This window comes from Nannospalax galili, unplaced genomic scaffold (assembly GCF_000622305.1).
Source record: "Nannospalax galili isolate Female #2095 unplaced genomic scaffold, S.galili_v1.0 scaffold296, whole genome shotgun sequence".
Taxonomy (NCBI): Eukaryota; Metazoa; Chordata; class Mammalia; order Rodentia; family Spalacidae; genus Nannospalax; species Nannospalax galili.
Window position 1 is genome coordinate 4,532,476 of NW_008340113.1, and position 15,775 is coordinate 4,548,250.

Sequence of the window (15,775 nt, forward strand, 5' to 3'; positions counted from 1 at the left end):
TGGCGTGACAATAGGAGGTTGGAACTGGTTAGGCAGTTAGGGTAAAAAGACCACAAAGAAGCTGGGTGTGGTGGCACACACCTTTAATCCCAGCACTTTCGTGAGTTCAAGGCCAAGGCCAGCCTGGTCTACATAGAGAGTTCCAGGACAGCCTGGGCTACAGTGAGACCTCATCTCAAAAAGACCAAAAAAAAAAAAAAAAAAAAAAGGCCCCAAAGAAATGTAGCCAGTTTCTTGGCTAAAGTCAAAATGTCCTTGGGCCTGTTAGCAACATACTCTGTTCCAAAGGCCAAAAATATCAAAAGTATTTGGGAGCTTGTATCTAATTCTTAAAATATTTTACCTCTTCAGAGTGGGGAATGTTGGAGGGGAGGGAGTGGGCATGTATTTGATCAAAACACCTTATATGCATGTATGAAATTCTCAATAAAGTTTTTGTAAAAGTTAAAAATATACATATATATATACTTATGCCTTTAAAAAAACAAAAATCTGAATAAACCACTGCACTGTTAAATTGGAAGGTTAAAACCCAGAGTTTCAGCTTACTGTGAAACCTGCAGGCCAACAGGGAACCAGCAGGAAAAGCAGAGCAGAAGCATCTGCCAGGTACTGTGCACCCAGCGTGCTCCCTTCTCTTGTGGGACCTGTAAGCCACTACAAGAAACCTAGCTTCCACTCACATAAGGAACTTCGGGGTATCTGTACATGCTATCTTCCACAAAATTTTGTATTTTCCTCAACACCTGAGTCTATCTAGATTTTTTAGGATTTTACATTATTCCATTATTCCTATATCTGTAAGCTAACCATAGGGTTCTGAAAACAAATACCCATGACAGAAAGAGTAACAATCTAGCATACCCTGTGGTCTTGTATTGGCTGCTATGGAAGGTATTATGTTCTTGCATACATATGCATGTGTAAAGAAGTGCATGTGTATACACATGCGTGTGCATGCACGTGCACGCACACACACACACACAACTTCAGTTATTGGAATGAGACAGAGCTATACATGCAGTATTTGTCCTAAAAGATGTTGTTCTAGAATTGGCTCATGATGGTTAAAGGGTAATACCACTGTTGATTAATAAAAAAGACAAAGTAAATGACCACCCCAAAGCAAAGTGAATGAACTTACGTAGCGAGCTGCCATTTCCTTTTCTTCTGTTTTCTGCTTTTTGCTCTCTGAGGAGTAGTCTGTGGGGTTTCTGTGTTTCTCTGCACCTCGGAAACTGGCTGATGGGGACACCGAAGAGCTCTGGAATTAGAATTGGAAACAGGGTTGAGAAATGACCATCCATTTAAAAGAGCAATTAAAAAAATCTGAAGACCTTTGCTTTTTTGTTTTGTAGTACATATCTGGGAAGCTATTAAGAGGAGACAGGAGAGAGGGGAGGAGATGAAAGGAAAAAAATAGAGGTATATAGAGAGAAACAGCAGGACAAAAGAAGAAAAAGAAAAGAAAAAGAATGATGGAGCAGGAAGATGAGGAGAAAAGATAAAGGACAGCAGGCTGAGTGTGAGCTCAAGGGTGGATCTGGTCTCAAGCAAGACACTCAACATTAGGGAAGGAAGCAGACACAGGAAAAAAGGGAAGGTAGAAAAGGCAGTCTCCCCTATGCTCTGTGTATGTGCACATGTTTGTATGGTTTTCGGGCTGACAGAGAGCCATCACAGAAAACCAAGCTTATGGGATAACCTAATTCTTTTTTTCAAAAAAAGGAAAGGTTGTCATTAAGGATTTGAGCAAGTAAATGTGGTGGTCATGTAACATACAGATAATATTTACAGAATCCTTTGCTCAGACTTGGATCTAAGGGTTTGGGAGATGTAGAGGCAAGAAAAACAATCCCTGCAAACATCAGTATTCTTGTATTGTTTTCATAAGTCTACTCATTTTCTGTGTCTGGAAATCCCAAGCTCACAATGGCCAGAGCAGAGAGAGGGTTCATGTCTCTAGAGACCACAGGAGGAGCCATGTGGCCAGGGCTCAGGTCACAAACTTTATTCCTCTTCTATTAACAAACACTCAACCTGAGGTATCCTCCCAAACTAGTGAGAAGATCTGAAGCCTGAGAAAGGCTGCTCTCTGCCACGAAAGCCAGCAGTTTACTGTGCAATTTCATGGTATGAGAGCTTAAACCACGGATGAACTGAAAATAAACTACCCTTAAAAACCGCTCAGTGCCATGGGCTGGGGAGATGGCTCAGTAGGTACAGTGCTTGCTGCACGAATGTGAGAGCCTGAATTCAGATCTCCAGAACCCCATGGAAGGCTGGGTGTGGTGGCCTGTGTTTGTAATCCCAGCACTTGCTGCACGAATGTGAGAGCCTGAATTCAGATCTCCAGAACCCCATGGAAGGCTGGGTGTGGTGGCCTGTGTTTGTAATCCCAGCACTTTTACCAGAGAAGCTCACAGACCAACAAGCCTGGTGTACACAGCAGTGAAACGGACACCTTGTCTCAAACACGGTGAAAGGCAAGGACCAACCCCTGAGGTTGCCCTCTATGTTCCACACATGTCTCCCCCGCCCCATACCCCAGGCAGTGTCTGTTACAGGCTAACCAAAGAGAAGATTAAGTAAAGGTGAAGTCTGAAGGGAAGGAGGCCCAGACACTGCCTGTTGAGGGAGGATGGTAAAAAAGTGTTCAGAGTCGCCAAGTTCCTTAGAGGGGCATGAAGGCAGGTGATGTTGGGAAGGCAGGATTCCCAACATCAAATCAGTGCAGTTTGGTTAAGAACAGGCACATCTTGGAAGGCAGCAGAAAGAATATTTGAAAATGAAAACACTTAAGGAAAAAAGTTCTAGGAAGAACAACAATTTACTACAAAAATATATTTTTGACTGACGTCTAAGAATCAGTTCAGTAAACCTCTCGTTTATAACTTTATTATATAAAACCAATTTATTTGCTCTTTTCCCTTTATCTTACTTTGTTGGTAATAATTAACATTTATAGATACAGAAGCTTTCCTTGTACCTTTAAAATAACCACTGGGGAAATATGACGGCCAGAACTCATGGCTCTAAGCTCACTTTATGTCCTCTGAGCCAGTGTCACCTTCTCTTCTGTGGCATGTGCAAACTTTCAAGCAATGATGTTTGAGGGTGAATATTTAGTGGAAAAGGAATACGGGTCCAGTGAACAAGGAGGTGAGCCCTGCTGGAGGTTGTAGAATACTCTATAAATCTACAAATTAGTTCTTACTCAAACATTCAACTTAACTAAGTGACAGAAAAGACTACAGGCATTATTCAGTAAGGCTGAGGACTAAAACAAACCACTATAAGCCAAGTAATTTCTAATTTTTGCTATTTATTTTTGTGGTAGTAGCACTCTAATGGACCTTCCACATGGCAAATGCTCTCTGCCACTGAGCTATAAAATCAACTCTTAGGCAATTTTTAAAAGTACACGAGGTGACTTGTAACTCTCCACTGAGCTCCAAACCTCATTTCTAAGTGACAAGACTTGTCTTTGCTTCACACTCTTACCGAACTCAGTTCAGTGTGATTTTTATGACCACTGAAGCCATATACCGACACATCTGTTTATAACCCCATGCTCCATGTCAGAAAATATTCTTTAGTTACTCCCCTTTCCAATTCTGGAATTTTTTATTTTACAAAGATAGATTTAGCCACTTACCCTTAGTCCTCTTTTACAAGGTCAACTGGTTTCCTACCAGCTATAGGAAAGATGTCTCAACTCCTGAGCGTGGTTGTGTTCTAAAGCTTGCACTTCCTGTAACTCCAGCCCTGACTCCCCGTTAGTGCTTTGAGCTTGTGTTTCTCAGAAATCTGTGTGTTTCCACTGCATCTGTACCTTCCCCCTGGCTTACAGAACGGCCTTTTAGCTCAGTATCTTTTAAAATCTTCCTCTAGCCTCAGAAACAGCTTTAAGGTCAATTTTCAAAGTTTCTCCAAATGTTGTCAGGCAGAAATAGCACTAAGTCCCTTTGTTCCTCAAGATTTTGTTCACCAAATGAATGAAGCATATGTAATAAATGGATTGCTGCTTCTTTTTGTAAGGCTATTTCCCACCTCAGGCTGTCGCTTCCTAGCGGGGATGTTCTTGAACACAAACGATTCCACATCCCCCCGTACACGTGCCTCAATCTAATTCAAAACCCATGAGATTTTTGTAGAGGGTCCCTGGATAAAGTTCACAAGAAACCATTTGAGGAAGGTGTATTGTTGATCAAGAGGAGCTCTGTCCCTTTTTTACCTTACTCCTTTACTGACCGGGATGCCTTTATCCTACTAATTCAGTATTTTACCAAAAATCAGAAAAAATGAGTGTTTGTGTATACGATTAATTGCTGAGCTTTTTGGATCTGACTCTATTTCAAGTCCTTTCTACTTAGTTCAAAAAGAAAAAATCTAATTTTGATGAAATATGTTCTTAAAAATTAATACTTAATTTGTATAGTGGCATACACCTTTAATCCCAGCACTCCAGAGGCAGAGAAGAGGGAATTTCTGTAAGAGCAAGCCAGAGTGATCTACATAGCAAGTTTCAGGCCAGCTAGGGCTACAGGACACCAAATAAGTAAGTAAATAAATAAATAAATAAATAAATAAAGTCTAAAAGGTAATGCCTATTTGAATCTTTGTGCATACATGTAAAATCAAACAGCTTCATTTTTTTTCTTAAAAATATTTTATTATTTTTATTTTATGTGTATGAGTGTATTACCTACATGTATGTGAGTGCACCTGTGTCATGCAATGCTGCTGAGGTCAGAAGAGAGAAGAGAGCTTTGGATTCCCCTGGAACTGGAGTTAAGGGCGGTTTGTAGCTGCCACATGGGTACTGGGAATCGAACATGGGTCCTCTGCAAGAGCAGTCAGTGTTCTTAACTGCTAAGCCATCTCTATAGCCCCAGCTTCATTTTTCTTTAAGTGGCTATCTCTGGTTGTGCGGGAAGTGTTTTTCTTCTCTGTTTATACATGTGCATGTTTTGTATGAGTATTCACGTGTGCATGTGTACAGGTGCACCTGTACACGTGTTCACATGTATGTGGTGGTCAGAAGATGCTGGCTGTCTTCCTCCATCTCTTCCCACTTAATGCATTAAGGCAGGTCTCTCTCTGAATTCAGAGTTTGCCACTTGGGCTAGACTAGAAAAGCAGCTTTCTCTCTGAATATAGTCTCTGCCTTTGGAAGTTCTAGAATTACAAGGGGGCCACCACAATCACCTTGCTTTATTACATGATTCATGGGATCTGAATGCCACTGATCCCTCTCAGCAGCCCTGGGCAGCATTTTATTGTTGAATGTTACTATAGAACAGAGTTACAAGTTAAGAGCATGCTAGTCAAATGATAAAGTAGTTAATTATCAGTAGTATTTAAAGGTTAGGCTGTACAATGGGCACTGGGGCAATCAGTAACGTCCTAATAACATAATTGCTCTGGAATCAAATTGGACTTGGCACAGATTCGCATCATAAATCTTAGAAGTCCACCTTCTGCCACTGAAGGGCACCTGGATCTTTCCTGAGCATGTGAACAAGAAGAATTAATTAAATACTGACAAAGACAGTCATGCTTTTACTAGAAAAGCTTATTTTCATTTTTGTTATTATTTTAAAAGCTTAGTTAGATTAATTATTTCCAGGGCTTACTACCTAAGAAATTCACTGAAGCACTATGATGCTGTATAAATCTATACATTTAAGACTCATTCAAGACAAGGGTTCTCATACATGTAAGCAAATACAAGTGGAGAGTCACATTAGCAATGGCTAATTCAGAAGTCTAAAGTACCCAGAATGCTCATGTTTAATAAAGCCCTGTATTTTAAAATAGATATACTTTTGCCAGGATATTGAAAAGAGTAAGTTGATGTGTTTGAATTAAACAGGAGAGAAGCAAAAGGAAACCAAGGAAAAAAGAATAAAAATCTGTCTTATAATGAAAAACCTTAAAGGCTATTTTGAAAATGAAAAGAAATTCCCTACCTTATTTTGAAATCCACCCTAGACTTTACTGAGGCTATCGACAAAGTGAGCAGGAAAACTAACCCCTCCAGAAACTTGAAATGGGTAGCCAATAGCTGTCTAACTAAAGTACCCCCCGAAGAAGGTAGTATTAATATAATTAGCTAATTTTAATAACAGAGTCCAAGCTTTAATAGCAGACAAGAGCTCTTTTCTGGAGTCAGACTGCCTGTGTGTTAAGTCGGAGTCCCCTACTTATAACCTTGTAGCCCGAGGAATGTTGCTTAGCCTCAGCCTCTTTGTAAGTTGGAATAACATCCTATCCTAACCCACTCTGGATTGCTTTTAGGATGATGAAAAGCAAGTTACACAGGGTTCAAGAAATGTAATTCTGTTACATCACTGTTTAGTGTGGTTCAGTCCATTCTGCTTGCTACAGATTGGGATGGGGAACTAGTGCTGATGTACTTTAAGATCCGTGTTAGGACTACTCTAGGCATTTTTCTAGCACTTCCCCTCAGCACAGATATTCAGATGGTCCATAACAGGATTTCAACTAACTAAAACACATTTCAACAAAATCACAATAAGGTTTTGATTCAATATTGCAGAAGGAAGACTATAAATATCTCCATAAGGGAATTTCTAATTTGATTTCAAATGCACACCAAACTAATTCCACTTTCCATTAACTGAGGTGCCCTGCTTAGTCATCCCTGTCCTGTTCCAAGATTACGAAGAGAAAGAACATGCTAATGGTTAGCGGGATACCAAGATCAAGAACCCTAAAAGTTTAGGCTGGTTAGATTGCTTAGTGAATAAAGATGCTTACCACCAAGCCTGATCTGAGTTTGATTCCTGGAACCCAGATGGTAGAAGGTGAGAATCAACTCCCTCAAGTCGTCCTATGACTTCCACACACATGCCATGGCATACGCACACGCACACACACACACAATCAATGTTAAGGTAAATCTGTTTTCAGACAAATAATAGGGTAATAGTCAGAGGCCACCATGAAAATCGGGCTAGCGTTTGCTTTGTTTTCTAGGCTTCTTTCACTCTCAAAAATAGACATTCAGATGACAAATTACACTATTAGTTTAACTGCAGTGTAATTCAGGAACTCTCAAACCTTAATGTGAGTGGGTAAGTTTATGTTGGAGAAGTCCAAGGGCAGGCCCAAATCCCTGTGGACCCTTTATTAATGCCATACCCAAAGTGTTGTACCAAATTATCCTCTCAATCTCTTAGAAAAGCTGAAGACCAGAGGTAAACACTGGTGACCTTCTTAAATTCAGAAAGACCAACAGTGTTGCTGTGAATGAGCAAAGGTTAAAAGCATTGCACATTCTAAATACTTTCAGTAAGTTTTGAAGTAAAGGTGGCACTTTTAATCAACTTACAAACACTAAACAAATATGGTGCCATATTCCAGCACCATCTCTGATTGAGATTCTAAATGAACAGCATTAGCTAAAAATGTTTATATCCCACGTAGAGATCTCTTTATAATTAAGTAGATGGAGAAAATAATCCTCAGTTGTAAAAAAATATAAAAACTTTAAATGAAAAGTCTCTGGTCAAAATGCACACCTCACATACCAACTCATATCACATGTAGATTTATATAAATTAATTAAATTTACAGCATGCTGCTGGAGACTATGGCAGGGCTCTGAGTCAGTCACTGATGTTGGTTTACTGTTCATCACACTAAGACTTTTCTTAAATAACCTATTTGATTAAGGATATCACTAAAAACACTATCTGCAGATAACCCTCACAGAACTAATAGTTGCAAATTAACAAATCAAAAGTTACTTTCAAAAACGAATGAAAATTCAGCCCTTATTTTTTTTAAAAAAACCTATTTAATACAATCTCCATATAATGAAGTCTACTGTTAATATTTCATATCTGTAACACTTCATGAATGATAGTCTTAAAAATCATTTGTTGTCTTTATCTTTCTACTTATTTTTTGGCAAAAGAAAGTTGGGTCAAGACAAACTTCTGCAGATAATCAAAATAATGCCAAACTAGAGGAACTGACAGAAATTATTTCAAGGCAGTGTCTCCAATTCCTGCTCTGTGGAGATTAGAGTTCAACAGCCCTAGGTTCAAGATCAGCCTGTATCACTTGCTGCATTACTTTGGACAAGTTACTGAAGTTCTCATCGAATTTCCCAGTGTGTGAAATGAGAACAGTACTCCAAACTCACAGTAGGGACTGAAAAGTTCATGTTACGAAGCATAGCACATCTATCATAATAAGCCCACATCCACCTTGGTAACAGTGGAAACTGCTGTACAATCTTCATTCACTTATGAACTCACTCAATCATTCACCGATATACTCGAAATGCAGAAATACAGAGGAAAATGAAGCCTATAGTTTGTCCTCTATCAGAAGTCTAGGCATTTAGAATACAAAAATATATATTTTTCTTTACGAAGCAGAAAGACTGATATTCAGGCATTCATGCTTTGTTTCCACAGTCTACATATTATTTGATCAAGATAAAATGCCCTAATAATTTATAAGGTATCAATAAAACTGTTTTTAAACTAGAACATTATCTCAATGTCCTCTTGGGGTTTCTCGACTGTTATTTCTTCTTGGAATAAGTCTGTTGGCTCTGCCCCAGAAATTTCATTAAATACAGTTAATTTTTCTGGCAAGCTAGTTGCTGTAACATGATGCTTTGATGCCAAAGATATGGACTTGATTCTTTTTTTAAAAATTAAAAAAAATTATTTTAAATGTGTATGAGTGTATTGGCTGCATGTGTGCAAGTGCACCCATGTCATGTAATGCTTGCGGAGGTCAGAAGAAGGCGTCAGATTCCCCTGGAACTGGAGTTACAGATGGTTGTTAGCCACCATGTGGGTGCTGGGAATCGAACCCGGGTCCTCTGTAAGAGCAGTTGGTGCTCTTAAGTGCTGAGCCATCTCTCCAGCCCGGGACTTGATTCTTACACAGGTGGCTTAGCTGACCTTCTCTTGACAGTCTGCATGTGGTCCAAGTGGTGGGCCAGGCGAAGAAGCCACAGTGAGAATGAGAAGAAGCAAGGACTACATCACATGACCTGACCCTTGATTATCACAATCTATCAGAAACTGTAATACAAAACTTTGTACTGCATACAACTTGTTAAACATCCACTAGTACTGACACTATTCCATGTCCTTCCATCTAATGGCCCTCCTCAAAGTTTGTGAAGTTTAACATTCCCATGTACTTCTGCCCTCCCTGCAAGAATTCTCTGCCTCGTCAAAAAACAATTTAAAGACTTTTGTATGCTGATTCTATGTTAATTAGAATCAAACATACTGGTCACTTATTTTTCTGGGCTATGTATGTATATTTCTGTCTAGTAGCTATAAAATATATGTCACATTACTCTTTTATCTATTGCCTTATAATCAATGCTATTAATTCTCACTGATGGGGTACATAAGTTTGATTGTCCTAAAAACCAAAGTGGAAGAGGGCTGGCAAAAATTTCCTTTCTAAACCAGGTGTGATGGGTGGTATACACCTTTAATCCGAGGACTCAGGAGGTGTAGGCAAGCCTGGTCTACAGAGTGAGTTCTAGATCAGCTGGGACTAACTAGGGGGACCCTGTCTCCCCCCACAAAAAAAATCCTTTCTGAATTTTCTGGTGAGGTGAATTGGCGTAAGAAGTATCTTGTACTGTACTGTTTTAAGTCAAAATATTAACAAACCTAAGAGTTGCAGGGTAGTTGCTCTAAGAAAACAAGTGACTGAGCACTAAGCCTTGGCAAACTGCATTTTAATGTACATTTCATTTTCATAATTTCAATAACTATTAAAATTTATTAGAAAAGAAAGTCTTTTTAATGCTTCTATTTTTTTCCAGTGAACTGTTTTGACCTATTTGAAAGGCTAAACATTTTTTCCCTCCCAAGAGTGTTAACGCCACAGACCCTCATATATACTCTCCTGTATTATGTATGCAAATGTCCTGTACAGTATCTGGGAGCAATTCTACAGGATCACAGAAGGAAATAACAATGAATCAATTTTAGAGCAAAGCTGTCTTGCAGTTTTAAGGCTGTTAATCTCAAACTCCAGGTCTTCATATTAACACAAAATGGCTAAATAGGTTTCAATGATCATATAGCTGATTTGGTTTTAAAGATTTGTAATAAAAGATTAAAGTGAGTTATTCTCCAGACCAAAATTGACAAACAGAAATTTAACAGAACTACACACGTACTTTATATATTTTCTAATACAAAAATGTTTTAAATGTAAAGGAAATCAGTGAAATGAATTTCAATTACATATTTAACCAAGGTATAAAAAGATACATAAGCAACATCAAAGTTCATGAGATATTTTATATTTTCTTTTTTTTAGTACTAAACATTTTTAAAGGTAGTTTGCATTTTATACTCTCAGTTCATCTCATTTTATACAGGCCATTTATCTGTTGCTCTAGTTGTGGTTACCATATGAGACAACGCAAATCCACAAGTTCTCAAAGCCACAAGAAAATATATACCCATTAATGCAACTATCTAGCACTATTATCTGATAAGCCTGATTCAGTCCCTGCCTATTTTCTCTAATCTCATCTGAAAGTTTCTTCCTCACAGTGGATACCCAAGCCTTTTCACTCTATGGTATCTTTATGCATTTTCTGCCAAGAACTGTCTTCTAAGTGTCATACTATGAAAGTTTTCCCTGTGAGGCCAAGCCAGGACTCCATTTCATCACTGCCTCCATTAACAGTTGTTGAAAAAAACAAATGAGCAGAAAATATGCTCTTAGTCCCATATTATTTTCATTATACAGATACTGGAAATTGTGCATAGCTAGCAAGCATGCACTGGTTGATTCCAGTTTTCTGTATTCTTGGCATTCAATACAGTGACTTCGGTGGTCTCGATAGCTCTATCTCTCATAAACACATAACTCACACACACACACATACACACACACACACACACACACACACACACACAGGAGAGGGGGGTCGTCCACTAAAGGTGATTTTGGAAAGTGACAGGGTGACAATTTTCTGGACTAGGCCAAAAAGATACTAAAAGGAAATGGTCAAAAGCACAGCTGGATGTGGTGGCGCACGCCTTTAATCCCAGCACTTGGGAGGAAAGGCAGGCAGATCTTTGTGAATTTCAGGCCAGCCTGGCCTATATAGTGAGTTCCAGGACAGCTGGGGCTACAGGAGACCCTGCTTCAAAAAGGCAACAACAACAACAACAAAACCCACAAAACTGAAAGGGAGGTGAGAATGGTGTCAGGTGGGGCCTTCCTCTGCTGTCTCTCCACCAATGTGGGGAAGCCTCCTTCAGGGTCTCTGTCAAGCTTGCCTCCAGCTGGGTATGTGATGAGTATTCATTGCTGAAATATACTGAGGTCACCAATTTTCTCTATTATTTTAAAAGGGACAAATCTTTGGCAGGAGAAGAACCATTTTCAACCAGTGATTCGGGTCCATGTCACTTACCATGTGCTCATTAGCTGACTGTGATCTGAGAGAAGCACTTTTTTACTGAAGACCCACCACTGAAAAGGAGCAAATTAAAAGAATCATGTCTGAGAGACCCACCACAAGAAGAACGCAGCTGCGAGCAGTTTTTCTAAGCTAGTCACTTAGAGAATGGCAGCCACAATGTGTTTCCTCCTAAAGGAAAAAATCTCCAATGTTTTTTCTTTTGGGCAATTAAGTTATCACATCCAAATGATAAAAGAGCCAAATATAAAACTGAAAGATGTAATGCTCATGAGTACAAGGTTTCCATTGGTTGATCTTTAAGTTATGGACAGTGTTTTATGTAAAAATTTAGCATGCAAAGCAACATAAAACATTCATATAAGCTGTGGCTGATAATGACTCCAACACAGAGGGATGAAAGCAAATGAGATACAGATACTTAAGATACAAGTTGAACATTTTAAAGAGAAATTATTTTAAGCAGTTGCTTTCAATGACAACTATTTATAGAAACAAGATTTGACCAAGTATGTAAAATAACTGGAAGAACAACTGATTGACCAAATCTCTGTCAAGAAGGAGCTTGCCAGGGATGGAGAGATGGCTCAGCAGTTAAGAGCACTGGCTGCTCATGCAGGGGACCCGGGTTCGATTCCCAGAACTCACATTATAGCTAACAACCACCTGTAACTACAGTTCCAGGATATTCAATGTCCCGTTCTGACATCTGTGGGCACTGCATGACATGGGTGCACTTACATACATGAAAGCAACACTCATAACCATAAAAATAATAAAATATTTTTAAAAAGAAAGAGCTTGCCACCAACAAGTGTTGAAATGTTGACAGTTAAGTCAAGTTGTGGCCTACTGTCTCACTTCCCAAACAACGATAGCATCCTACTTTGCATCTGAGAAAAGTATGAGTACTGCCCTCCTGAAGCTTGACCTTCCCACCCTACACACACACACACACACACACACACACACACACACACACACACACACACACACACACACACACACACACACACAGCCGGCTCTGCTCTAGCCCTGTCAGTAACACCTCTGTCAATACTTAAGTCTTGTTGGTAGCACCATGGGCTGAAGAGGATGTTGACCTTTATTCTGACAAGTCCTTCCTGGGCTAATTACTTTTGTATACTTGGTGTACCCTATGACATTTAATTACTACAGTGCTACTTGGTAAACAGAACTGAATGGAACTAACTGCAATGTGACATTGAGTTAAATAGTGCAGTGTTAGCAGTATGACGAAAACAGACTGGAAGAAAATATTCTCACCACATAGAGAAATGGGGTGAATACCATTCAATCAATCACTATTTTTTTAAAAAAGAAAGAACACTAGCTCAGGGGTGGGCTTTTACTATTAAAGATTAACATGGTTCCATGGACGTCCTTCCTTTTGTAAAGCAATGCTGTGTTTGCCAAACAAATGACTGAGAATAAAAGTAATCTGCAGCCTATGTATGACTTTTGTGCTCCAGTTCTCCTTCGCATATATGCACACATGTGTATGCATGGCCCATCACAACATAGCTCTCTGTTAATACAGCCAGTGGTCTATGATCCGGCATGTGGTTTGTAGTACCCAAAGAGTAGTGTTTTGAAACAGAAGATCCCATAGCCTAACACATTCAATAAAGTCTCCAAGAACACAAGACTAATTAAATGTCACATCACAGATAAATTTGAGGTGCTGACAAAGTTTGTTCAAACAGATATTGACTTCTGTCCACTGGGAATAAAAAGTGGGTCAGAGAGGTCATTAGTGGGCAGAGCACAGGGGCAAATGGACTCAGCACAGAACTTCAGTCCTAGCCAGTAATGGAAAAAAGGTATTTAAAAAATTTTTTTTTAAATTGAATTTGTGTTTAGTAATTTCAGGCACCATGCCCCCACCCTTCCCATGCCCAGGCAGCAGCAGGGGTGGTACAGAGATGGGCATATGCCCCCAGCAGCGAGGATGGCAGTCCCGAGAATGATTACAGGGGCAGGCGGTAGTGCTCAACCCCTCCCCCAAGACATGGCAAATTTCAAGACTTCAGATATGTATGTCTGTACCTCATGTGGAAGAGAAAGGCCCCAGGCAGCCCCAAGCCATCCTGCCACATCAGCCACTTTATTAGCTCAGACACATCACACTACAGGCACCCACTGCCACTGTAGCCACTGCCACTCCCCTGTAGTCCAGGAGTCCTGAAGAATAACAAAGTGTGCAAAAGCAGGCTCTGTGCTGGGATGCCAGCTGAATCCTACCACTTGGGCTGAATGGCTACTCCATCTGGCAATGTGCTAGACACTTCGGACGTGAAGGTGAACAAGGCAACAGCTTCCCATGGCATGGAGAGCACAGAATACAATAAGCACATGTTCTAGTGTGAGAACTAGTTTTAAGTCTTAGCGCTTTCATTTATCAGTTATACGATTCTGGCACAGGCAATCCTTAAAGGCTTCAACTTTCAAACCAGCCCAATGGAGACAAGGATCTGTGTCCTGCAGGAGTCACCTGTTACAGTCTGAATGTCTGTGTTCCAACAAAATTCCTATGATGATGCTTACAACCTAATGCAATTGATTTTGGTGGTGCAGCCTATGGAAGGGGATTGATTAGGTAGAGCCTTATGAGTTGAAGGAGTGTGCTTATAAGACACCCAGAGCAAGCATCTAATGTGAAAAGTACAGCTAGGTGCTGCTTGTAAACCAAAAAATAGACCCTCATCAGATTTGGGGGAGGGGATTGAGACAGGGTCTCCCTGTAGCCCCAGCTGTCCTGGAACTCACTATGTAGACCAGGCTGGCCTTGAACTCACAGAGATCTGCTTGCCTCTGACTCCCAAGTGCTGAGATTAACAGACTTTAAAAAAAAATCTTTTTTGAGACAGGGTCTCTATGTAGCCCTAGTTGGCCTGGAAATCACTATGTAGTCCAGGCGGGCCTCAATCTCGGATCCACCTGTCTCTACCGCCTGAGTGCTGGGATTAATGGGAGGTACCTTGACTATAACTTCTTAGCCTCCTGAATTGTGAGATACTTTTCTGTTGTTTAAACTACCCTGTTTATGACACAGACTAAGGGAGTCAATGACAATTATCTGAGAGTACTACCTGAAGCAGCAGGCATCCCATCCTTCCTTTCCTGATATTTCTCAAACTTGCCCTAAAAACCAAGCCCTGGCCAACAAACCCACTCTGTGCAGCTGGATGCCTAGAGATAGCCCAGACTGCTGTGAAGTCTGGAAAGCAACAAACAGATACTTCCTTAAGCCTCAAATTGGGCAAGAACCCCTTCACTTCTCCAGACGCAAACACTTCAGAGGTGTGCTCTCAATTCTGGGTCTCTAGCTACACTTCTGGCTTGATGCTTCCTTCTGTACTGTTGCTTTGTCTCCGGTTTGTAGAATCCACATTAAATGGACAACTCAAACTTATGGTGACAGGAGTGCAGATTAGAGCTACACCTTCAACTTCACTGGACTTGACTAATGACCAAGTGAGAAATTGAGTCCCACGGTATGTGTGGGCTTACTGCACTACTTAATTCCTTACTAATTAGTAAAGCCCATGAGCTGCTATTGAGCCCGACTCTGCTAGGCATTGTGCTAGGCACAGGGCACCAAGGGTAGAAGGACAAGAACAGGCCCTAACCTGTTTCTAGTTAGGGTATAAAGTAAACTACTAATAAATACAAAATAACTCCAAACAATGCTGTGCTGCAAAAGGAGATAAATCAAAGGATGAAACTGAGATTTACAAGTGAGTGACTGAGTGGTCAGCGAGCAAGTTCTCAAAAAAGAGGACATCCTAGCCAAAACCTAGACAAAAGCTGGAGTCAACCACTCTGAAAGTCATGAGAGGAGTCTCTAGACAGAGATTAACATAGACAGCAAAGAGTGGAGTGCTCAGTGACACTGAGACACACAGTGGGGAATAAATGTTATCAGACAGTATGGAAAGGAGTGTGGACACAGTACAGGTTCACCAGGCCATGACAAGGCCAGTACTTTATTCCATATGCCACTGATAGGTAGTAATGAGATGACACGCGTGTCTTAAAAAACTCAGAGATCTTCGAAAAAGTCTTAAATGCTAAAGTATAAATGCTGATCTTTACACACATACACGAACACTCTGCACCCCCTGTAGAAGGAAGTTATAATTAAAGATTTTTTTTTTTTTTTTTTTTTTTTTTTGAGACAGGGGCTCCCTTTTAGCCCCATAGTGAGTCCTGGAACTCACTATTTGGACCAGGCTGGCCTTTGAGGAAGAATTTTAAAAGCCCCAGGGCACAAAAAAAATACTTTTTTTT

General features: G+C 40.2%; 1 protein-coding gene across 15 annotated transcripts in view; it reads right to left on the reverse strand.

The window, feature by feature from the left end:
- Tle4 (TLE family member 4, transcriptional corepressor) overlaps positions 1-15,775 on the reverse strand; it is a 158,426-nt gene that overhangs the window by 16,594 nt on the left and 126,057 nt on the right. For all 15 annotated transcript variants that reach the window (XM_029564508.1, XM_029564504.1, XM_029564503.1 and 12 more), the window contains one exon: positions 1,145-1,264. In XM_029564508.1, coding sequence (XP_029420368.1) covers positions 1,145-1,264 — 120 coding nt within the window. The remainder of the gene's footprint in view (positions 1-1,144; positions 1,265-15,775) is intronic.